Source organism: Enoplosus armatus, chromosome 18 (genome assembly GCF_043641665.1).
Source record: "Enoplosus armatus isolate fEnoArm2 chromosome 18, fEnoArm2.hap1, whole genome shotgun sequence".
NCBI classification, from domain to species: domain Eukaryota; kingdom Metazoa; phylum Chordata; class Actinopteri; order Centrarchiformes; family Enoplosidae; genus Enoplosus; species Enoplosus armatus.
The window spans coordinates 13,025,480-13,052,232 of NC_092197.1; the positions used below are offsets into that span (position 1 = coordinate 13,025,480).

Below are 26,753 nucleotides of genomic sequence, written 5' to 3' on the forward strand. Positions count from 1 at the left end.
CTGCTGCTTACTACAGCGTAGTTAGAAAGGTCACTGCACATTAATAGTGGAGACTACCTCTGATGACTGTAGATCGGCAGAAGCTAACCCGAGTGTGTGTGTAATGAGGTAATTTAGCCTGGTGTAGTTGGGGTCATTAGAATATTATAGTTAATAAATTAGGATCCGGTATAGCAGAAACCATATTTTGTGCGTGTGTGCATCCCAAGGGAGTTCAGGCTCCTCTCTAATGAGTTTCACTATCTCAGGTCTAATATCTGTCTCTTCTCCCCGATGATGCTAATGAGATCCTATTGAAAGTAACGGAACTTGCCTCCGTCACTCCTCCTCTAACGCACCGGTGAACAGCAGACCTGAGACGCAGCTGAACGCGATAGTTTGGAGAAGGTTGTTACAGGCAAGGTATTCAGCCAAGCACGGCCATTGGAGGCCCTGTGGGGCTCAGGAGGGTTGATGGGTGACAGAAAAAGAAACAGTCGGGGTAAAAAAGCCACAGAATAAAACATAAAATGTAAAAAAAAAAAAAAAAAAAGCTTGAAATTATATGTAGGTAATCATGATTTATTCATCGTGAAACGTCTGAAATGCCAAAATCCTTCCCCTAAGACAGCTCAGTGAGCCACGTTACAGTTGTTACTAATAAACGTACCACGCTCATAAAACACTTGCACTATAATCCTAACCTTGTGCTGTCTGGGGGACTGGTGGCTTTCCATCCAGTGATGCCTGTTTCATCTGTGTGGAATGGATGTGTTTATGGGGCGATAAACATTGACACATGACAGACAGATAATGAAAGAGATCATAAAGCGAAACCATGTCAAGAGGCAGATGAAATGTAAAATAACCAATTTATGTATGCTGGAGATTTCCCCCAGGATCTATCAAACCCTCCACGTCAGCCCTGTCCCTGTCAGTACAGATTAGTTTGCTTTCACAGTAGGCCTGCAGAGTGCAAAAGGGGTGGCGGGACAGAGGGTGAAAAAACTGCAAGAGAAATTATTGCAGTTCTTCTCCCAAATTGCCTTTTTGGTCCATCTCTTCTTCAATATTTTCTGAAATAACCCCCACCCCTCTCTCTTTTTTTTTTTTTTGTTGCTGCTGCATCTTGCCTCTCTCAGCTGCCTACTGGTCTATTTTCTTTCTTTCTCTGTGCCATATTTTCCCTATATTCCTCTCAAACGGTGTGTGAAATGAGAGGATTCGGGCCTCCTGCATGAAACAGATGTGGCTCCACGCATCAACCAATCAAAGGGCAGTGTTGCCACTCAGCTGCACATCGTAGCAAAAGCCAATCAGAGCCTAAAAAGGCAGCCGAGAAAACACAGGCATCTCCCGGAAAATTGGAGATATTAACATGGTGCAAAACCTTGAGCTTGTCTTTTAAGAGTTGAATCTAAGTCAGATCATGAGCAGAGAGGCGATGGTAAAGCAATCAGTGAGCTTGTTATAACCACATGACCAACATCATCAGGTAAAATTGTATGTATTACGTGTAAATTAGTCTTGTAGTAGTATTTAAATTCCTCACACTGTCTCAACAGCAGGTTTTCGGAAAGAAGTATGATAAAAGTGGCTATTTTCTTCCCTTCAGCATACTGTTTCAGAAATACACTGCTTATCACATAGCAACAGGGTGCCTGAATGTATGTAAATTGATCTCAGGAAGAAAAACACAACATATCAAGGGAATGTTTCAACTGTCTCGTCAAAATGTAAACCTCAAATAGAAAGGGCGAAAGCCTTACCCATCAAACACTGATGTGTTTCCACAAACATAAACTAGTCTCCTAAGTATTCTGTTGATATGCAACTAAACGTAAATGCAGTCCACATGTACACACAGCGTCTGTACACGTGTCTGCAAGACGTTCACTCTCAACATTTGTTTTCTCTGCAGTTTCCTCAATACAATGTTCCCGGGAACTCGGAAGTCTTGGAAGATGGGATGTGTTGCCTCTTTCAATATTTACCAAAAACATTTTTTTACCTGAGCCAAGTGTTGTGTAGTAGCCGAGACCATACACAGGACGCACATTTCTGCTCTGTTCGCCGCTCCTGTACTCCTGTGGTTTAAGATCTGCAGTATAATAAGGCCACACTTCCTGGATTGGAATAAATGTTGCCAGTAAACATTATCCAGGTTAACAGTTTCAGTGGTTAAAAAACGGTATCCCTCATATGGTCTCACTGCTGTGCTGTAAAGGTATGCATGAATTTGAACTGATTATAAATTGCAAAAGGAGAATACCACATCTTATTTGTATCAGATAGAAAATGCTTTTAACCTCTGAAATAAATCCAGCCTCTATAAGTGTTTACTCTTTACCTCTGAGTCAGCTGCACTGTAGTACAAGTTTAAAGAATTTGTGGAGGCGAGTGAAGTCCAAAATTTCGTTCCAAGAGATGTATTTCTTCTAGTTTCACTGGATACATAATTTCTCTGAGTGAATTCCTTGACAATCAACGCAACGACAGCCTAAGAGCCACCCAGTGTGACCATCACCATTTAACTGCAAGCCACTAAACTGCTCTCAAGGAGCAGCTGGTGGTTACGAGCCACGCTTAAGACAGCGAATACAACGCAACATAATCAGTCACTGTATAAACACCATCTTCTATCCCCTTATTGATTTCTTTGAGCTGTAGGAGTGTTAGTAAAATTCTCCAGAGGGCTATGGTGCTCATCCTCTTATCCTGGACAATAAGATCAACTCAGTGTGACTGGCTAATCTTCCCCTTGGAGTTTAAACTCTCCACCAGAAATGACACTTCTTTTCCTTGTTACTCACACATATACACACAGATGACAAGGGATTAGATTAAGTTGTCCTTTTTATTATTTGCCTTTCAGTCGCTGCCTGCTACTGTTGAATCTCATGATTTTATGCTTTATGTATTGCGGCCTGAGAAGTATCTATTTGATCGCACTTGCTGGAGTTTTCTTTTATACTTCTATCTTTTAATCTCTCTTCTTGCTTTTGGCTCACTACTCCCCTCGCTTTATTCATTCCCCCTTCTTTTTTTTCTTGTTTTGAGTCTCTCAGTGTGCCATAACATTGTGGGAACAGAGGGAATTTGGCATCACCCCTGGCCCTCCCCATTTCACTTTGATAGATATAATTGGTTGTAACATCTACACAGAGAAGGTCAAACAGAGCATCTAAATGACTGAAAAAAAGTATTTATACCCCTGCTCATACTGAACCTCTCATGTTCTTGACTGTTACTAAGACAATGCAGTGTACAGCATTGGTCTGTGAGGTCTGAGCAGATTCTTCACTGGTCCTCTTTCTGGTACGACCAAAGAGACCGAACAACCTTCAACTTCCTAGTACTGGATGGAAATCTATCATGAAGCTGGTGTCAAAAGATGGCTTGAACTAAGTGCTAGCCACATGAAGTGTTTGACTGATCCTGTGACAATCCTGCACCTTCTTTTCCAAATAATAAAATGAAAATAAATTGATTCACACAGTGACTCGGAAGTCCATCGGAGATCTGTGCAGTGCACAGAAGTGGTGACATTTGATTTCTGCAGAAAGTTCATGTACACTTGACCTTCAAGTGGCTCGTGGGAGAAGTTTGCCTTCAGGGCATTCAACCAAAAGTTAACATTGACTTATTATTTTAACCCAAACCATGATCTTTTCCTAAACCTAACCAAGTAGTTTTGGTGCCTAAACCTAACCAAACTGCAACTGTTTCACAACATTAACCACATGTTAGAAAGGCTTTCAGGCAGAAAGGCCTGAGGCCTATTAATGTTTGTTTATTGACTGGCCCCTGGCCTCCTGTCATCTTGCAAAGGTGGCCCCCGGGCAAAGCAAGTTTAGTATCCCTGGACTTCAGTGTATGCTTTTGTAGAGGGTCTTGCCACTCCACATTTATTCTGCATTAGCAATGCAGGATTTTCCAACAGATTCCTTAAGGGGTGTAATGGTGAGACACCGACTACAGGCTGACATGTTGCAACAACCATTAGAGCCAATGAGATGTAGATCCTCTTGTGGCCTCTAGCCACGGGCGTCAAAGTGTGACCTTGACTGTGTTAAAGTCGTGGTCAAATCTTGGCAGCAATTTTGAAAATGATTGCCCACAATGGTGCATGTTTGGGGATCTGTCTGCATTTAGTGAGGTCTCTCACATTCGGGGGATTTGGTAGATGTCTGATTGTCTATTCCAAGGTTCCAACCCAAATTATGATTTTCTGTCTTGAAACTGGAAAGCTGCGGTGAGTGGTGCCTTAAACTCACTCTGAAACCCCTCTGAAACAAAGGGGCAATGTCACAGACACTACGTTCATGTTTTCCTACAGTCCATGTATGGACACATGTGGTCAACATACACAATCAAAGATTCACTACACTGGAGTGCACAGTGTGGGCAGAATTTATGAGTACGATAGGCAATATGACAACACTGAGTGTTAATAAATCATGGCTAGTTACATGCTAATGTAATAAGCCTTCTGGCTATCATGTAAATGAAGTCGCTGTGGGGAGTAGTGCTCTGAGGAACTCTTACTTTCATTAATGTTGAGTGGCAGTGTACTTACCATGAGGTTTTGTGGCACACATATATTCTGAAGTATTTTAGCTAAACATGCCGTATATGTGCGACTAACTATTTATTATGTAAATTTGTGGCTTATTCTTACCTACAGTGTAACCCGGCCTAGCAACAATCAAAACAGGTTAAATGTACATTTCCATTACATGGCAAGAATTGCATTTATATTGGTATATTGCACAGTTCCTGATGAAATTAAATCTAACCTGGATAAATAGAGGTTAACATAATCAATAATGCATTTATGCATTTATCTGCACTGATGCTAATGAACTGCATAATCAACCTCTCATTTGGATCCTCTTCCATTTTTTTTCTTTTAAATTTCTTTTGCCATAAGCATATTCTCAGCTGTCCTTGCCGTAAGAGGACCTCATTTACTGTAAAATGCAGAAAACAGTGTCCTCTGGCCGCAGGTTAAAAAATTTAGATGTTCAGTGAGATCAAAATTTAAACTGATATTACTGATATTACTGGTATTTTTCTTTTAAAATTGCAAAATAAATGAAAAATGAGAAAAAACTGTTACTGGTCTTGAGATATCACAAGAGAGTTACGGCTGAAAGGAGCTTTTTGTATTTGAGAATTCAGTAAATTATATTGAAAGGTTTTTTTCAAATCTGATTTGATATGCAGTATGTTCACATTACAAAGTGCAGCGTTCTTGCTGTAGTACTCTGTGCCTCAGATTGTTTTAGCAGCCCTCTCCTGTTTGTCCAGCCCCCTCTTTGCCACTCAGGTTCTAATGAGGTCTCCATTTCTCTTTCATTCAACTTAGACATGACAGTACTCATATCAGTGTTGGGCGTTATGTTATGATGCTGATTGGTCATTGTTAGAAATGGTGAACTAGTGTGTGAGTGTGAGATATGAAAGTCTGACAGAGTAAATCAATAAGACAGATGCACTCATTTTTCCGTGGAAGATTCTGCAGTGTTGATCTTTTTTCTTCTTTGTGTATCATTCAAATGGTTAAATCAACTTTCAATACAATTTTTTCAAAAATATCACTAACTACTCGGCCACATTCTTGGCAGCTTGGTTTTGATTGATGTTTCACTAAAATGTACCAGAATCTTGTTTATATTTTCATGCATCACCTATGCACTGCACTCTTTTATATGCAGCCTTTACAAAGGTATGTTACCTTGAACAAATCCACTTTCATCAGTGACACCTGCATGATTTCTGGCCACAAATCTCCTCCTCTGCCTCTCTCTATCACACACTCGGAGGTAAGAAATGAATATATAAAACAGGCAAGAAACCCTCATGCATGTGCATGTCCCAACACAAGCCAGAGCAAACAAACAAACAAACTGCTGCCTTATTAGATTGGTGTATCTGGACAGGGTTAATAAGAATGCTGACCCCACCATGACCCCTTACTGGCCTGAACCCTTACTTCTGCTCCCTTGCCTCATTAATCTGTCAAGTAAACAGAACCCTCTCCTCCTCACGCACTGGATGAGAGAGGGATTTGGTGAGAGAGAGAGAGAGAGAGGCACACAGACCCTTATTTTGCCATCCCTTACATTTCTCTCCATCTGGTGTTAAACACAACAGTTGAGCAGACAACTTCCTAGGGTGTTAGTCTTGTGATTTGTCTCCACTTCTCACCGACACAAACACACAAGAAATAAACTGAACAATAATTTGCAAACTCTGGTGAATATATCTGAGGCAAATTACACATTTGCCCTTTAAATAAAAGTGTTTTCTGCCTTGTTTCCAATTTAGTGGGAGTTCTAACATGAATCTCATTCTATTAGGTCAGCAACTAATGATTAATTTCATTATCAATTCATTATTATTTTCTCGTTTAATCGATTCATTGTTTATAGTCTTTAAAATGTCAAAAAGTAGAGCATTCGGATTGCTTGATTTGCCCGAACACAAACCAAAACCCAGAGACATTTCATTTACAATTATATATGACCAAAAAGAGCAACAAATCATCACATTTGAGAAGATGAAACTGGCAAATGTTTGACAACATTTTGCAAATAGTGCACACAGAGAGTCGTGCGAATGACTAACCAAGTAATCGGCTAATTGATGCAGCTCTACACTCTTACCAGAGTGTTTAAAATGTTAGTGTGTGCCTGTGTGCTGGAAATCCTGCGTTCCAAGTTCTTGCAGTAATTCAAATATAAAGTACACCTCAAAGAGAGCTCTGAAGCATTAGCAGGGGCCAAGGAGTCCGCTGATGATTTATTAGAAGATGAAGTGGATCAGAGGGTCTGAGCCTAGGGTCCCAAGGCCAATAGGCCTGCCTTATCAAACACCACCAGGCTCCATGGCCAATCTCCAACTTGTCTGTGGGCAGCTCCCCACCAGCGCTAGCTTTGGTTTGCTAATAAAAGTCAGATTGAGGAACTACAGAGCTTTGTTAGCAGGAGAGGAGACTTTGCTTTCCTTTTACTTAAAATGTAATATGCTCATTTCCAACATATATAGTCAAAGAAACAGGAAAAGCTCATTTTAAAAGCGTTACTGAATCTCGAGTTCATTTCAAATTAAAAAAAATGGGGTGAGTTTGGACTGCCAAGACACACGCAATTATGGCAGGGCTTCCCTATCTGATTGTGGCTTTCCGCTTAACTCATTACTTGACAACATGGAAAGACCATTTTATAAATGTGGCCCCTGAATGCAACAGACAGACATAATAGATAACCAAAGAACTTAACCTCCTGTTAGTTTCCAGGCGATTTCATGCATCAGTCTCGGGCTGCTTCACCTAGATTAGCCTCAGAGCCAAGGCCAGATTCACAGTCCCACAGGGCTCAATCAAGGATGTTTCACTTCACAGGCAGATATACTAGTTCACTGATAACATGCAGGTCAAGGATATGATACAATCCACAGTAAATATCTAATTCATGTCACAAGTTGTTAAGGGAGAAGTCTAGATGAAGGAGAAGGCAGAGCGTATCTCTGAGTAGGAGGATGTGGTATTATCATTCCCCCAAGATTAAATTAATTATATTTCATTAGTGGCATCACTTCTGTTTTGATTTCCATTAATGACGACAGGTTCGAGGGAATAAATAAGACTTGTGTTTTTATTTAGATCATGCTAGCCTTGGGGGGCTGTTTTCTTTATGGAGCCTTTATGACTGCATAAAGCATGAGCAGGCCCAGAAACACTAGGACTCATACGCCACTCTTAATTAAATTACATACGATCAATATTGCATATCCATCTAACAACCACATAGTTGCCGGCCTTGGAAATCCTTTTTAATATAAAGGAGGCAGCGAGAAGAGAGCATTTCACCAATGTATTAGTGGCCCTACGAGTAAACACAGGAAAATAAGATGTCTGGATGATAACTTAAAAGGATTATGGAATGTATTCAAACATTTTTCATACCAAATTGTATGCTACCTGTACCTGTGATAAGCCAATTGAAGAAAACAGCAGTTCACAAACATACAAAGTAGATCACCTGGAAGGGTAATTGCTTTGTCTCCTCTATCAATCATCTGTAACAATGTACTTTCAAAGGACCATTCACACGTTGAAGGATGCAGGAAAATGCATGCACAAACACACATAAATGTATCTCATCCTGTTACTCTGCATTTTTCCATCTCTTTCGTCCAACACACACGCACAGCCTAAATCTCTCCATTTCGTCAGCTGGAGTGTACTGTTTTGAGCCACTGTTAATTAAACAGATAACCGCACAGAACTAATCAAAACTGCCACGCTTTTCAAGGCCCAAAACGAATTTAATTTCCCACTTAATCAAATACACATAAATAGGTGCATAGGTGCGCACACACACACACAGATACCCTCAGCAGGCAGGCTATTAACAGCCGTGCATCTCGCTGATGCATGGAGAGTTCCTCCATTGAAATCAGATTGCGTTGAAGGGACCTTTGATTTAACTCCGGTTGTAAATGCGATCCCACTGGTCCTGCTTGGTCTGACCATTGATTGTGTTCATTCGCCGTGTGAGTTAAGCTCGGCGCAATCAGAAAGACCCTCTGACCTCTCCCCCTGAACTGAGGAGGACTGAGTATTGAACTCCTTTCTCATTCAATCTTCACTGACTATTGTTCTGTCAATTACTACGGACTCCTAACGACTCTCCGGAGTAAAGCTGCCTTATAGACACATATTCACTAACCCAAACAATGCACATTTGCATGGGCTCACAGTTCATGGGGTGTAGTCAAATGTCAGCACTGAATGAACAAACCATTCTTTATTCAAATCAGATCTTGTGTATGTATTTATGCCTAAACTGTAGCTCTGCAGGCTAATTTTCCATTCACATATTGTCAAATTACATGCACAGTTAACATATGGAATACAATCATCATATCCACCGTAGGATGACACTATTGCTCATAACAACAAATGCATATGTGAATGACACATTTCTAATATTTCCAAATGGCAGGATTTCCATAAGAGAAGCCACATAATAACTGTGTTGCATTTTATATGAAGGGTGGAGAAAGTGAGAGAACCTGTCACTGAGACGGGGCGAAGAAGTGATGAGAGCCGGAGAAGATTGCACCCCATACAAGGCCTCGGGCTATTATTACCATATCATGAGAACAATCAATCAAATTGGGTTAAAATGTACATGCAGTTTCAGCGCCACTTAAACAGGCATAATGAGATCATGAATACGGCACGGCTTCCATATGTGGCACAGAGTGGGCTGTTCACACTCCTGCGACCGCAGGTAACCTATGTATGATTGAACACGGCTTGCAGTACAGGGGCCAACACCCGTCCATGTAGTTGTTGATCCATGTTCATGCTCTGGTTCAATCAAAAGATGATTGTCTTTTACTGTTTCCCTTGTAACCCTACTAGGACTGGGCAACATGGTTGAAATTATTGCAATGTGGCGAATGTATGAGCTGTGTTGACTGTGTTGCATATTCTTGCTTTTTGCCAATGTGTATGTGTAGAGAAGCAGCTGTGACATAAGTGGCATTGTTCACATACTTGCTGGCATTCTTTGCATGAACATGGACTAAAACGTATATCTGATATAAGGCCAATGACCTGGTTCAGAATAAATAGAACTTTAGATTGTGCACATCGGTGACACTCAAAGAAGTTACTATGTTGTTAATGTTGAGATCACTGTGCCATCATGTGTTGTCATTTGAATGTGTAGTTAAAAGCAAGTATATCAGAGGCTCTTTGCATTTAATGAGACCAGACTCCTCGAAAATCAAAACCAAGACTTTAGCTGTGTCCCAGTTCCATACTACATAATAACTGTAAAGTAAATGCTATATCGTAATCTTTATAACATGCTGTTTTTGCGGTTAATCTAAAATGGTTGTGTGTGTTATTATATGTTGAGTGTTGTACTATACTTGCTCCAATTGACGTCAATCAAACTGCGACTTTTGGATGCCTAAACAGCGAAATTATGATTATGACAGTGAATTATACACAGGGTACTGTGATCTATGATTAGCCTAATATTGTTATTGTCTCTTTGGAGGAGATGATTTTGGATAAATTGATTTTAGTTTAATTTATATTAATTAATGTTATTATATATATTGATGTAGTTCCATTATAGATTGTGAAATGTCCTTTTTTGATGGTGGGATGACTCCTTCATCTGTCTGTAATGTTCTTTGTTCCTCAATTTTACCTAATGAAGGTCTAAGGACCAAAACGATTGATCTCTAATAACGTTTATTGCAAGTGAAAGGACAGTGTGCGGGACTTCTCTCTTCTCTTGCCTATGGACATTTCCTCCTACACACCTCTCTACCAGAAACTGAAGGTGTGCATGAGCCATTACAGTCAAGGTATTTAATAAACTAATGTATTAGTTAATGTACAAAGTCAAACTTGACATGATGGTGACAAAAGACAAAAATTCAGAGGATCACCAAAGTTATTCGGATTCATCCTTTGGGGAACATGAATGAAACAGATAATGTTGATGTATCGCCCCGCTTAAAAGCACAGTTATCAATAACTCTCAGCAGGTAATCTCACATAGCAATGAAAAAGGATATATGGTGTACCGGAAGGAACTCCTGCGTGGAGATATAACAATGATTAGCAGAGGCAATCCTATCTAACTAACGTCTTTATGGACTACTTAAATGGGAATTGTGGCTTTCTTCTTTGCCTGGCATACTGCAGAATATGCTAATCATTTCAGTCTAAAACAAGCTTGGGGTTTCCATTCCCCTCATTGATGCTTGCTTCCTCTGCTTCACAGAAAGACCCTCAGAGGCTCATGTCACCTCCCTCAGCAGATGGCTGGGGCAAACACAGAATGACAAGCCTCGATTTCACTGATGCTTAAAACATGATTTCAACAACTGCTGGAAAACAATTTGAATCTTTAACCTATTTTCACACCGGAGCTTGCACACTGAGTATACTTTCCTCATCAAAGGCTCAGCAGAACTCTGAGACTTTTCATGCAACTTCCCTGCAAGATTTGTTGCCTTTTTTTCAAATCCTAACCCTAAAATACATTTCACTACAGCTGCAATAAGTGCAAACATGATGAAACACACACTGTAAAGCACACGTTGCTGGCTCAAATATAATTCCATTTATCCCGGTGTCTTGTTGCGTTGTCACTCAGACTTAAGACTATGGTGTTGTTTTTAGATAGCGGCCCTAAGAACTTTGGTTTACAGGCTTGCATCATTGTGTAGGTGTTGTAAGGCTGTCTTGTCAGTCTTTTAGAGTAAGCCCTACTCCCACTCGCTCACAGCGGGAGTCCTCTCTAGCAACGGCAGACAAATTGAATGATCCCAGAGTCTTTGAAGGTGAAAAGATGCTGGAGGGTTCTATTTGTTCAATTGTTTGTTTGTTTGTGTGCGTGTGTGTCAGACAGTACATGAGCATTTGTGTACGCACACAGACGGGACTCGGTTAATGTTCACAGTATGAAAAACACATTTTACATGTCAGTAACGTCTGAATAAGCTTCAGACATTTACTGTCAATAAACAAAGATTTATTCATTAATTTATTCATTTGTTCTGCCTTCATAAGAGCACTGCATTAATGTGTCACAATAAAGTAATATCAACAAACCATGATTTACTGCAAATGACCAAATTTAAGGTGCAGAGGAGATTTGTCCCATGTCAGATCGGTCAATAAAAATATGTTTTCAATCATTTAATCTATTTTATTTAATTTTTTACGCTGTGGTGTGAGGCCGTCATCAGACAATCAGTCTCCGTCACTAAATTTGAAACTTTCATCATTGTCAACTGCTCACAGGTTATCCAGCAAAAAGTCCACACGCGAGCAGGGAAGATATAAATGAGAGTCATAACCATAACATCTTGTCATTTTGTTTTACAATGCTTTCATAATATCATATATAGATGTCTGCTGCCTGTGACGAATGATGAAACTGGTGAGTAAAGTAGGGAGTTCATAAGGGAGAATCATTGGCGAGTGTCCATCGCACTCACAAAGGTCATTAATTAAGCCGTCATATTAGAGCTGAAACATTTAGTCAATTAATCGATTAGCTGATTGATGGAAAATTAAACACTTTGATAATTGATTAATCATATAATTTTTCAAGCAAACATCCCAGAGTTTCATCTTCTCAAATATGAGGATTTGCTGCTTGTCTTTGTCATATAGGACAGTAAACTGAATGCCTTTGGGTATTGGACTGATGGTCGGGAAATACAGATGACTAAATAAAGAATAAAATGAGGAATAAGGAATGTGAAGCTTCCATGTCTGTCAGAAGCTTTATTGCTCTTGAAGTCAGCACGTCCCTCCCCTCCCTCCCGGTGCACGTGTTAATTTGATGGAGTGAGCAGATTGAGAAATGTTGGCCATTAGATTCGGTTTACTTTAATTAGTTGTTAGATGCCACGCCTCACCTCCTGCAATTACAAATCGAACTCCCATCGCAGCCTGGAAAAGCCACTGATTGACGCATAAAGTATTGGGCCACAGAGCTGCTACTTCAGTAACAAAAACCCTCATTTGTTCGCTTTTTCTCAACTCTTCCACTCAATCAAACAGGAACTCCAAATTGTGTTAGCTTTCATTAAAAAGGAATAATGGAGCCAGAAGCAGCTTGGGTACCTGACATGCATGGCTGATGACTCTCTTTTTGAGTTTGCAATGGATGGTCCTATAGGAACATTACTGTCAACTCCATTTACATGGAGGAACATACCCACTGCACTCACATCTACATGAGCAGACACAGAGGTAAACATATATACATGATTCCTGTGTATGTGTGCGGATTCCCATGCTTAATTATCCCAACAGCTGACAGGGATTTTGAGTTCAATAGCACTTGCGGCAAAAGGAATCTGAATGAGCTTGATAATGAGGAGAAGCAGTGGCTCACTCCATGGTAACAGAGAGCAGTGAGGACACAGAAACTGTGGACTATGTGGACTGGCTGGTGAAGGACAACTCTTAGCATTTCAGGGTCCTAATACATCTTCATAACAGAGCAGGCAGTGTTGTCTGGTGACCATTGTGCCACTTTGATCTTGCATCAGCTTTATTACAGCCTGAAGACTTGCACAGTCATGCACATAGTAGCCTATTTGTGGCTGCTCAACATGGACTCTCTCGTGTTACAGAAACTGGATAGGTTGGTGTCTTTTCGTTCAGTTTACTTTTCACAAGAGGGTTATGTCATTTCTTGAGAGGGGCTGTGATGTGCCATAATAGCTCAGTGCACAAAACATGCTGCCATGCTTGGATAAACATGAGTCATTTTGTATATCTGTTAAAATAATGAAAGCCCACAGCCTGTATTTATGTAAAAAATGTGTAACTGTGTTGATAAGACATTTTCTGTACAGTTGGGATCAGGTCCGGCTCACTATAGGATTTTCTTATCTTATACACTACCCACTCTGCAATCCTTGCCGTCTGCATACAGATGCCCTCAAATACAAAATGCTGACCACAGCATTCTGTGACACAGATGATAAAAAAAAAACTGCTGGATTGGTTTCTCAAGTGCTTCTTTTGAGCACAATGAAGAGTGATGCTAACAAAATCCAAAACATTTTCAGAGTGAGTGTAGATTTACATGCTGGGCTCACTTTATCTACATGTACACAATTCATTTACAGCATGGCATTGACACCCAAACAGCTAAAGATGTAATCCATTCCCATGCAGGCTTCCATACATACTGCACCTAAATCAGCATTTGTCAGAATAGTGAGTGTGGTTTCTGTAGTTTGCATAAAGAAACTGTTGCCCGGAGACAGTTGCTAGAGAGGCAGAGAAAATGTACACATTCACATACATAAACAAAACCATATATTTTGTATATATACATATTGGTTAAAGGTGAACATTAGCTGTAAATGTTAAAGAGATAGCCCAAGAGGCTACTTTCTCTACCTTAATTAGAGTCATATTAGAAAACAAATACAATATCACAATTATGATGGTTTTGTCTAATTGAAGCATTCAGAGACTGTAGTTACATTAAAAACAGCAATCTGTTGGTCTGTCTGACGCAGTTTCTACGATATTTTCTTCTTTTGGATAAAGCAACATACATTTATTTAAGTATTAAAGCATGCACTTCCTGACTTTTTTCATTAATTTGGCTTTTATTGTCCAGCATGTGTAAATGCTTCACATACTGTAAGAGGGGCGGTCGAACGGACTTCATCATTTTGTGCTCTTCTGTACTACCACTCCTGTCATTTATTGCTCTTTTCACACCTCAACTCTCAGCAGACCTCAGTTTCTCCAGAGCTCAGAGGATCAGTGCAGCGAACATATGGCTGTTAAAGTAACTGGACTGCAGTTCTGAAGCAGACACCTCTGGGACATGACTACGTGTACTCTGACCTCCCCTAAGTGGTGATTATGTAGAGACATTTGGGTGTAGTTTGTGCACAGTTCCATTAAAGGATACATCGTTACAATGAGATACAACTGTGTCTCTAAATCTGAATGTCCACAGTCGATACTCGCCTCTCCTGATTGGCCGTTGGGGGTTTTGTCATAAAGCCGGTCTGAGTCATTCTGTCACCTGGCGGTCACACTATTGGCTGTAATGTCGCACTTTCTATCACGAGCCAGAGGAGACGCATCCTTGTGTTTATCTTTCAGGTTCTGGCAGTGATGCTGTTTTAATAGTTGGAAAAGTGAGCTTCAATAGACATTAGGAGAAATGTAATGTTTCAGGGCCCTTGTCTTTTCAAACGCCTTGGCTTCCATCTCCACATATTTCCATTACACCCATTCAAATCTGGCTAATGAAGATCTTTTTGCACTTAACCTGACTGATGGGATATCTCATTTACCCACAGGCCAGCAGTTGAATAAAATGAGTATGGACCTATTACTGGTGAGTAGGAGAAAGTATGTCAAAAAGGAAACCCTTACAAGAACCAGGGAGCTAAAGTAAATTAATTTAGAAAATACTTTCAAGGCTTTAAGACTTAATTCAACAAATCTTACTCTGTTGTAGCCCCAAATCCAAATGTTACAAGATATTTTTTTTTTGTCTACTGTTGTCTGGAAAATATCTACAGAGAATCGACTGAGCCCACCAGCTCAAAGCTTGACCAACCACAGAGCTACAATAGATGATGTGACCGGGCACCTCAACTCCTACAGCTTGTTTTGGTCTCATAAATGAAGCGGGATTGTGCAACCGCACGCCGCAGGCCTATTTCTTTTCCTAAAAGTAATTCAAATCCATTCACTTGACAATGAAAGAGTCCAGACAGCTCATTTTGTTCCAGTTTGGAAATCAAAAGCAGAGACCAGTAAAAGCCCATCAAGCACTGTTTGTCCAATCAGGTGTGTGGAGGTTTCATGTTGATGCCTGACCACAAAAAGCAAAGCATCATTTGTAAGCTGGCTTCACCTCTGGAGATAAAACTTACACTATAAAGGGAGCGTTTTCATTGTTTATCCCCCATGTACTGTGTTTTTACTATATTCAATAAAAGAGAAATGACCATGACTGCTGCTCTCTCTAACTGCTTAACCTCATCTACAAAAATTTAGTCTAAATTCAAAGTCCAGTGTTTTGATAATCGACACATTTCACAGACTTGATGAGCTACAGTTATTCCATTTGATACGTAGGCTAAAGAAACCTGAAAGCACAGGTCGCAGCAGATCCTGCATTATCATTTCAATACTTCAAGGTAGTCTTTTGTCGAGCGCAGAATTGCAGGGCATAATACCAGATTCAACATGTATGACCTTGATTTGAGCAGTCCTGTGTAATTCAATGTCTCTTCTCCTCAGCAGGGCTGTGAAAGAGATGCATGTAAATGATAGATGACTTGTCATTCATCACTGTCGTCACCTTGACACCCAGGAGGAAATAACAGCCCAGCCAGGGTGTGTCATTTCCTGTGTGCAGCTACTTTGTCTTTGCCTAAAACCGTTTAGCTGTCAAGTTGAATGTCAAATACAGTACAATGACACACACACAAAAAGACACATAGTTGTTATTCATTAACGGAAACGCCATCCTGTAAGCAGCAATCGCACACGAGCACACATACATACTTTAAGGTGCTTTTGTCATGATTCGAAAGTTGCTGATGTTTTCTCGTGCTCTGCAACTTTCTTTTGTCCGATTTTTATGGAATCACCTCGTGCCACCAAAGCTGGAAATTGTCAAATTTGACACATAATGACTTAAAGAAAGTTTCTCAAACTTGTAAAACATTAAGTTGTGCATCCCTCCTTAAATATTAGAGTTAAAAGATTACACAAGTGGTTGGGTATATTTTAGCCCATAAAGTACTTATTAGGTAGACACTGTACCTCACGTTACTGACAAAAAAGCTTTAGATGGATTCCCTTCCTTTCAAGCAGCCTTTTTGTATTGCTTGATATATTTAGTCCTTCGTAGTAAACATTTCTTCATTTTTTATGTCAAAGTTACATTAATGGAGTAAATGGATCCTGTTGGTACATTCAAGGACTTACTGTCAAGAGAATTTTGATTATAAGCTCTTAAACTGCTGCCTGTTAATGAAACACACAACTGGATTCACGTTATTCATCTCACAACTGTGTCTTTTGGATTAGATTTTCATCATAGTTCATTGATGTAACAACTGTTACTTGGATGTTTTAAAACCACATCATGATAAGAACACTGACAAATACCCAAAAACCCTCCGGGATATATACTGTGATGGATCGCCCATCTCGAGTAAGTGTCAAGTCTCTGCTGCTGGTTGACGCACTGAAACAAAGTGAAATTAATGGTCGTGTAGAAGGTGGGAAATCAGTCTTAAAAGATATGGCATGCTTTGAAAAATGGTTAGCAGTAAAGTATACACAACTTGTAGTTAATGGGATAAAACATGCAATTTAGTAAGACCTGAAAGCTCACTTTGCTATTTGGGGGAATACATATTGACTGACTAGTGTTCTCCTAAAAAAAACACTGGTATTTCAGACTCTTCTTCAGACTTTTGCTGGTCAGTTGTTTGGTTTGTAGGTGACTTGAAGGTACTTTTATTACTTAATTCCCATAAAGGGTAACATAAAATGATTAGTTATTAGGGAACGTTACTTGGATTCCTGCCTATTCCATATTAAGAAGACAATTTAAACTGAATGTGATGTAACATGGGTGAGATTTTACAAAAAGATATGGCTGCGGTATTCAGTGTCTAACTTTTGGTCACTTGGGTGCTGCGGAAACAGGTTGTGAACACAACATTGACATGTTATCACAGGTGATATGAACTTCATGCGCAATGTTATCATTCATTTGGAGTCTTGCTTCTGGCCACCTGATGAATGGAAGCCGGATATTCACTTTCTTTTAGCTCTGTTTTTGGTCTCTACAAGCTCCTGAGGGAAATATGTGGCTCTTTAGCTGCTAAATGCTCCACTATGTTCACCAGCTAGTCGCTAATTGTGTCTGTCTGCTGTTTGGTGCTGAGCATGTAGTGTATAGCTTCCTGCTGCGACCAAAAACTACGCTATGAGAGCTGTGAGATTGAATCAAAACAGTAAAGTTGCGGGCTGGACAGCTAAACGATGAGCTGAAACTCACTATAAAGCTGTAAAGCCGAGGGGAGCTTTAAACATTTGCCACAAATACATATCATTTTTAAAAGAGGCTAAATAATTTCCTAAAACAGTCTGAAGCAAGCGTCAATGAGGAGGAGTAAATAGTGCATTTGTTGGGGGCTATCTTCAGACACGCACTCTACTGAGTATACAATGTATGTGGGATTGTCTCAAAATAAACTACAGTGCCCGTGTTCCTTGTAATGAAGGAACATGTCACCCAGTGAAACGGTGCAACTCAATGTGTTTTTAATGGTATTTTGGACAGCAGTGGCAGTCTATGGCACATGGGATTCGTTAACAATATGAAAAACAAAGAATATTTCCAGACTTCAAGATCCTTCAAGTCAGTGCAAGCAAGAGGCAACACTATGTTCCTTGAACAATACATTATGTTGACTACACTTGGGACTGGCTTGAGGACCTGCTTGCATGGCAGTGCCAGGGAATGAACGGCTCAGATGCCGAGTCATGTCCTCTTTCATCTTCCCTCTCTGCAATCACTCGCTACTGACAGCTGTCCGAGAAATGAACAAGTGCGCCGCTGCTTTCTGGTTGTTCAGCAGGGTGTTCTGTTCATATTTCATTCACGCATTGATTCATTCTGTAGCAGGAGGGAGTCGGACAAACCTTTGACCATAACTGTTCTCCTTCCTCCGACAGTGGAGGGTGACGATCCTGTGGCCTTCATTTCTGACATCCTGACTCACCGTCCACACAACAGGGTTACTGGCTCTGGCTCCCAGGAACGCCACGCCGTCCTTCAGCTTCACCCTGAAACACACAGGTTAGAAAAAACCCATTCAATTAGATGATACTGGAACTATCACCAGAACAGCTTGCAAATTAAGTTTCAAAGCTTCAGAAACACACATTTCTTTTTTACTCTCTCTCTTTCTCTGTCTCTCTGACACACACAAACATGTCAAAAGAAAGAAATAGAATAAGGTGGCGCTTTAATTGTCTCTCACAGAGGTCACAAAACAAACACTTCAAACACTCACTCTCTCACTCACACACAAAAGACATTAAACTAGCTACTGAACGAAGGGTCATATTGGTTGATAGTAACAAACTGAAAAAAGTGCTTCACTAATATAAAAGCACTAAACTCTTCAAAGGCTTTAGGTGGATGCTACTACAATTTTCTCACAAAATCTGGTTGATGAAGGAATTCTTTCTACTTTTGGACCTTATCCATTTTGGATAGAACATAGTCATAAGTGGAATAAAAATGTTTTCAAACTCAAGTTTGAAAAAAATTTTTTTTGGTTGGGATGAATATTGCTTTCAGAAAGTGAATCGGGCAGGTACAAGCCAAAGTATTTGATTAGCAGTGATGAAACCCGGCATCAGGACAATACAGTTGGCTGAACTGAAATGATCACGAGTCAGGGTAAAGTGTGTTTACCACCATGAGAGTACATATTGTATGAAGGAGTAGTCTTACATGATAAATCCTGTTTTACACCTTAATATCCAAACACCAGGACGCACTCTGGAGCAATAAATAGGCGGCAAACTCCACTTCAGACAATTTTGGTTATTTTCCCCCAACACCTGGGGTTTTATCAGGACACCAATCTCCAACAGCAGGCTCCACGCTGCCTCTGCCCTACCCTTTTGTCCCTCCATCACTTTCATTACTGGCGGTCACAGTCTGCGTGAAGCTATACAGGTGCAGAAGAACCATGACCTCCTCCGCTTCCACTATACTGACACGCTGTTGCTCTCCTCCTCCTCTTCTGTCACATGAAATTACCATGAAGTTCATGAGCGGCTTTCAGTACTTTTCCAACATGACAAATTGCTCTTGTTCAAACCACTGGCACGAATGAGGCAGTATATTTCATGTGAGCGAAAGACGGAAGAGATGGTAAGAAAAGAGGCAGATCTGAAGTAAAACACAGCACTGAAAAGGTGAGGGGAAAGAAAAAAATCTATTCACTGAAAATGCTGGGTAATTTTTCCCCACATCAAAATAATTGGAGACTGTCCTCGTTCCGGAACTGCGGACGACTTGTAAAAGATGAAGAAAAACTACTGAGTGGTAACGGAGGATAATGACATGACAAACCGTGCAGCAGTCCTTAGAAGAGCACAGTCGTTACATCTTCCATGTTCAACCGGTCCTCTTTGATCTTATCCAGGCCGCTGGGGCGGTAATAACTGGTCTTGTGTTGGTCGCTGCTCCTGACGAGCAAAGATAAAGGCCGCCGGTGTGGAAGACACAGACAATAACTAGGAGGAGGCGACAGATTGCTGTCTGCCCTCCTGTTTCCCAGTCGTCAACCTTAGCCACGGAGCAGTAATTACTACAAACTCGCGAGCAGGTTCAGCACAGACAGCGGACCACGGCGGGAACGATAATCGACTAACACTATCTTACAGTATATGCTGCATTGATCAAATACAAAATTCCAATTTGAGGGTGAAAAGGCTTTTAGTCTTATGATGATGCCGAGCAGCACCCTCTACGCCTTTTGGCTAACTTGTACTACAGATGTGAGTACCGTCTTGTGTTTGCATTAGTGCTCAATTTCAAATTACCAATTGATCGTATCAAAGTAATTTTACAAGTAACTGATACATCTTAACAAATGAGAAAATTAGCTTTTTTAGTCTGTTTTGAATCATTATATACTTAATTCTTTGGGGAGTTTTTGCTTACTGGTCAGACTAAGTAGGCTGGGTAAGTAGGCAATATTGATGTACATTGAAGCATTCCTGAGCGACAGTGTCAGTGTCAGTGTCAGCCCATGGTCCTGATGCTCTGCAGTCTTAATGACTAACCTTTCTTTCTTTATTTCTTTCTTTAAATAATTTTCTCTCATTCTTTTCTTTTTTTCCCCTCCTGCATCACACTCGCTCTATTTCTCTCACACTCATGCATAATTTGACGGACAAACCCAAGCATGGGCTACAGCCAACAAGCAAGGGGGCTAAATTAACAAATGGCATGTTGTAAATGAGATTGGTTTGGCTAATATGATTTCTGGTGAAGGATGAAGGAGGGGGGAAGCAATAATGGAAAGCAATTTGAAGGCAGCCCCCCCTTTCACATGCATCAGCACATGAAGCTGCCTCATTAATTCCATGAAAACCTGCATCAGTGGGATGAGTATTTACAGATGAGATGAGGTTGTCAGAAAATATGGTTTTCAGCTCTCCCTGATTGATGATGCAGATATGACACCCCAGGATAGCCACTGCCAAAATAACATGTCAACACACTTGGCCCCCTGGCACGCCTCTCGCATGCTGAATGAAATACCAACGCACATTAATATTAATGCACTTTACACAGCAAGAAATTAAATAGAATAAAAAGATTTCTGAATAAAATGAAAGGAGTTCAGAGAGCATATAGTAGAGATGTTGAACTATCAATAAAATGAAACCCACATTCTACACGATTAAAACACTGTAAGTTAAAAGAAAATGTATTTTCAAAAAGTCACCAAGTTTAAAAAAAGTGTCTCTTGAAAAGAGATTTTTTTTTCAACCAACTAACTCACTATATAGAATTCCTTATTTAGTGACAGTGGTGGAAGAAGTATGCAGATCTGATACATAAGAGAAAGTAGTAACACAGTAAAATGTAAATGTAGTGGAAAATGGCAATACTCAAGTTCAAGTACCTTAAAAAAATACAGTACTTTAATGTACTTAGTTAGCACTGTATAATCAGCACAGTCCTAGTCTTAAGTCCAGTCCTCGGGACTACATAAGGAGTTAGAGAGTCTGAAAGTTACAGGAGTCCATGTGAGGTGTGACAAACACATCTATAACAGTTTTTAGACGGTAAAAACTGACCTAAACTTGAAAAATAACTATTGTATAATTGCAGTATAGTACACACAAACACACACACAAAACTGGGGGCAGGACAGATTTTCACTGGACTTGAAAACGAATGAAAAAACGGCACGTTTCAGGCAAAGAAGAGGAAGAGCAGCATACCTTTCCCTGAAAGCAACTGCACCCCATTTCAAGAGACCTTAAGATGATAATGACTGGATAGGGTCCATAAAAAGGGCACAATAGCAGGAATGATTACATGCTGTCATTCAAATTTCTTACTCGATGCCTAAATGGGCTCTCGTGGTTCCCTTGACAATAAGTGAAGATGGGAGGGGGGGGGCTCACATTAAGATTGAAGAAGAGAGTGTGAATGAGGTCGGGCGTGTATTTGTCGGGAGGTGGTGTAAAGGTCTTTGTGGTGAGCACAGGGATGGAAGGATAGCGTGGTGTTAAAGGTGTTTGAGCAGAAAGGGAACGGTGGTTTAGAGAGACCAGCCAGGCGGATTAGAAAAGACAGGTGTTGGATCAGTGCGGATAAAAAACGGACAGAGGACGGGGGAAAAACATTCAGGAGCGGAGAAGAGTTGAAGAGAGGGCTGTATCTTAGGCTGTAAGAGGCTAGAATAAGGACTTGTAGTCAGCACTGGCATTTGCTGTCTGCTCTGGTCTTGTATTTCCAACAATAAGAGAGAGAGATACATGTCTATGTCATCCTCAGTAAGAGAGATGTATACGTCAATGTCGTCCTCATGAGGCCATTTGCAAGGTTACTTCACCCACTGAACGCAAAGTTAAAATAATAGTATAAATGAGAACAAACAGCGGGAAAATGGTTCCCCGTATTGCCATCCAGGTGATAACAGATCATTACTCTGGCGAAGATGGAGACACACAACTGAGAGAACCCAATAACTTCACCCACACACACCTTGGTCTGTGTCTATATCTGATATAATGTTAACTCGTTGGCTGGTGGACAAAGCTAACCTTTAGTGGAGATAAATGAAAGTGAGAACAATTGCTCTGATATCAGCTCCACCGCAAAGAAACCACCGTCAGGTCCTACATCACAGGAAAAGGCTCCTGCAAAGGGAGACCCAGATGGAGAAAAGCCTTAATACAGATGAGCCACGGCACATTCATATATAACCTGCGACCAGGTTCTGAGGCGTCATTAACTAACCCAACTGAAACGTTTGAAACTGCTGAATGCCAAAGTCCCATAAATGACAAAGTGGTCTGGTGGTTAGTTACATAGATCTAAAACACACAATAACTTGCGGTTGAGCATATTTTCTAAATTAACTTTAAAAAGGTAGTTTAGCTGAATTCAATTTACTCACAGCAGGCGGAATTGGCTGAATCACATTAAGCTAGTTCAGTTGGCCCGTGTCCCTTAAATCTCAAACACCTGCAGCTAAATCCAGTTATGAAATAAACACACAAGCTGTTGGGCTTTTCTTTATGTTCCCCACCTCTCTATCTCTCTGAAAAAAAATAATCTCCATCACCTCGAGGGGGGAAAATTAAATTAGGTAGTAGCCGACGACAGGTGAACCAGGCTGGGAGCTGGTTCAATAAATTAGTAAGGTGAGACAGGGCTGCCCCGGAGATGCTCCGAGTCAATTAGCTGAGGAATAGTTGTCGGTGGAGTGTTTTTAGGGGTGAGCGAACACAGGCAGATGCGACGATAAAGAGGGAGCTAATTCAATTAATGAGTTTGATGCTGTTCTTCCCATTATCAGAGCTAGTTAAAAGTGCTGGTGCGTGGCAACGCTGCCAACGGAGGACAAGATTAACACTATCAGATAAAGAGAGCTCTCCAGACAAAGCTCATCTCCACCCATGCATTCGGCTGTGTTTCTCTCTGTCTCACCCTTTTGTCTCACTTCACGTCTCTTTTCCAACCTCCCCTCTGTCTGTCTCTATCTGCATCCTCTGAAACATCCTCCCTCCCTCGCTGTATCTACATACCCAAGCGTTTCTCACATTGCTCTCTATCTTCCTTCACAGGAGCTCGCCGTCCGTCTCTCTGCACTGTAGTTTTTTTTTTAATTTGTTAAAAAAGGCACACTGTTGGTCACTCTACTTCACGTCATTTTGGTCTTCATCAGGTAATTTGAAGGTCTACAGACGAGCAATGTGCAGTAATTCTGGATCCTTTTCAGTTTATTGTTTTTAGCCCAACACACCTGTAATTGAGACTTTATGGTTTACAAGAACTCGTAGCTAGCGGCTACGCTCAAGGGTCGGTCCAAACTGAAATATCTCACCAACTATTGGATTGTTTTCCATTGAATTTTGTACAGACATTCATGGTTCATGGTTCAGAGGATGACCTTACTGACTTTGGTGATCCCCTGAATATTCCTGTAGCGCCACCAGCAGCTTGACATTGGTAGTTCACAGTGAAAAGTCTTGATAACTGCTGGATGGACTACCTTGCACTTTGGTGCACACATTCAGGTTTTTTTGTGAACTTTGGTGATTCCCATGGCAACAGTTTGGTTTTCTTTACAATGAGCATTACATTCACACACAGCTGCTAGCATGGCTGTAGTCGTACTCATTTACTAAAGCTCCACCTTCTTTCTGTCTGCCCTTTCTGATCCTCACTACTATAAATGCTTGAAAATAAATCAATGAACATATCCATAAAATTTTTACCTTCAGACCAAGCTGAACTGACACCTATACAGTGCAATCCAATCCAATAACCTTGTGATAAATACTACCTTGTCCCGAAGCTGTTGATACAGTCTGTGGTACTTTGCTCAACTTGTTCAAAAAGGGTTGGAACAACTTTTTACTCAGGAAAAAAAAGGAGGATTGAAGGAATGTCTTGTTATATATTCAAGCAGGCTATCATCACCTAACCTTCATCCACACCCTCTAATTTTCTCTGGATGCTGCCGGAAAAGTGCTGTGGGAAAAGGAAGCCTTGCACCTTGCAGGCTTACCTGGTCCTTCACTTTACCCTTGTGAAATGTCAATTTCACTTCTCGCTGCCATTGACCGCCTCCTCATCTCTTCATTCTTTACAGATCAATATCTGTGTGATCCAAACCAGACAGTGAATGGATGTGCTTTGAGGATATTGGTGCTGTGAAGGGTTAAAAGCTACCCATCTATCAAGGGACAAAGATGATCAAAGGGAGTACTGCTTAAAGTGCTACTTAGTCATTTCAAACTTGAGTGGATTGTATTGAGTGCTACTTAATTGAGGAGATGCTGACTGTCACCAAACACTAGACACGTTTACAATCAGGTGGCTATACAAGGAACTGTACTGTCCAGGAAAAGCGCAGACCATTTGCTTTTCACTCTGAGAGGAGAGGAGTTGATTGCCTTCAGCCAAATTCTCCCTTCATCCATATCTGGATGCCTGAAAAACACACGGTGTGGCGATGCCTCATCTAACATTGCTTTTATAGTCTTTTTTTAATTAAAAGGAAAAGCAGCCAGATGACTGACATATGGAGCTTGGACCCGAGATCTGGGAACAAGCTCCCGCCTTTAAAAAAGAAAGAAAAAAAAGTAGAAGAAATAACTGTCAGAGGAGTGCAGCTGACTTCAAATGAGAAGAGGTTCAAAATGGTGAGCCGGCCATAGCCTCATGACATGAACGAATCCATGACAGATCAAGAGCAATCATATGGGCAGGAGCACTGAGAAATGAATTTGAGTCGAATTCAGAGAAGAGCCTGAGCTTGTCTGAGGAAAGGAACATTTCATTTAAAAACCCGGGCAAGGTTTCATACATACAGTACATCTTAAATACATCTGTGTTGTGAGGAAAATCATTATTTTGCTCTCAATAAATAAAAAACATCCCATGGTCCCGGTGTTTTGAAAAGAGAACATCAGTATAATCTACTGTCACAAAGACTAGCCTTGTGATTTTCTAAAAGTGGATGTTTTTCACTCATCAAATGAGAGCCTCTGTGCATATATATACATATATATATATATATATATATATATATATATATATATATATATGTATATATATGCACTATGTATGACTGTGTGAATGGAAAAAAAACATTCAGTCCTTGTTCTTGGTGTTTTGTTTGAGAGAAAGAAAGAAATCACCAAGACTGCCTTTTTTCACCTACGCAACATAGCTACATTTTCTGTCCTAGGCTGATGCAGAGATCCTAATTCACTGCTTCACCCAGACTTGATTATTGTAATGTTTTGTTGTCAGGTCTGGCGTGTGCTAGTACTAAAAGTCTTCACATAGTTCAGAATGCTGCAGCTAGAATCCTAACTGAAACTAGGAAATTGGACCATATTGCACCAATTTTAGCTTCCTATCCAAGTCAGATCAGACTTTAAGGTGCTTCGTGACTTGTAAATGGGCTCACCTATCCATTCCATTACCTTATGTCCCATCCGGTGCTCTCAGAACACAGGGCTCCTGTCCGTCACCAGAGTTAAAAAGAAGTCAGCAGGCTGCAGGGCCTTTTCCTATCGTGCCCCCTTCTTCTGGAATAACCTCCCTGATGATATCAGACAGTGTGACTCTGTTGAAGCCTTTAAATCCAAACTCATCTTTTCACCTTAACTTTCAGTTCGTTGCTTATAATGTGATTACTTCAGGCCTTGTACCTGGTACCATTTTCCGTCTGGCTAGTCGGCCTCAGTCTCAACGAACCTTTGTGGACTTATAGTTCATGTTTGTCCTGCTGACGGGAATGCTGTAAACTTTCTGAAAACCACTACATCTCTCTAACCCTCTGTTTGTTTGTGTCCCACAAGCACAGCTTTGTGCCTACCCCTCTCCCTCTCTCTCTCTCCCTATTTTCTCCCCCTTGTTCTCTCTTTTCACTCAGTGTGGCTCAGGTCTGTTTGACGACACCTAAAGTTGCTCCTGGATCCATATTCTTCATATTGTTTACAATCTATTCAGAACATTGTCATCATGATTGTCCATACTTTCATTTTATTGTGTTGGCCAGTTCTGTACACATGACGTCTTTCTCTGTTCCTGAGGTTTTGTCCATTTTTTCCCCACTTAAAGGTTTCTTTTGGATGATTTATCTAAATTGAGGGTCTAAGGATAGAGGGTGTCATGTACTGTGCAGATTGTAAAGCCCCTTGAGGCAAATTTGTGATTTGTGTTATTGGGCTATATCAATAAAATTGACTTAACTTGACTTGTTGTAATGGCTGAAAAGCAAATTGCCACTTCAGCAGTGAGTTTCAGAGAAGTGTCATGCTTTATGACGGGTAACACATTAAAAAGAACAAATGAATCTTCAGCCAAGTATTATTGAACATTAAACAAATAAGGCTAATGGTACATAATAAACGTCATTTTGTA

The 26,753-nt window shown here is 40.5% G+C and overlaps 1 protein-coding gene across 1 annotated transcript in view; it reads right to left on the bottom strand.

The window, feature by feature from the left end:
• LOC139301197 (transmembrane protein 132C) overlaps nucleotides 1–26,753 on the bottom strand; it is a 127,843-nt gene that overhangs the window by 37,707 nt on the left and 63,383 nt on the right. The window contains exon 3 of the mRNA XM_070924523.1: nucleotides 18,251–18,394. Coding sequence (XP_070780624.1) covers nucleotides 18,251–18,394 — 144 coding nt within the window. The remainder of the gene's footprint in view (nucleotides 1–18,250; nucleotides 18,395–26,753) is intronic.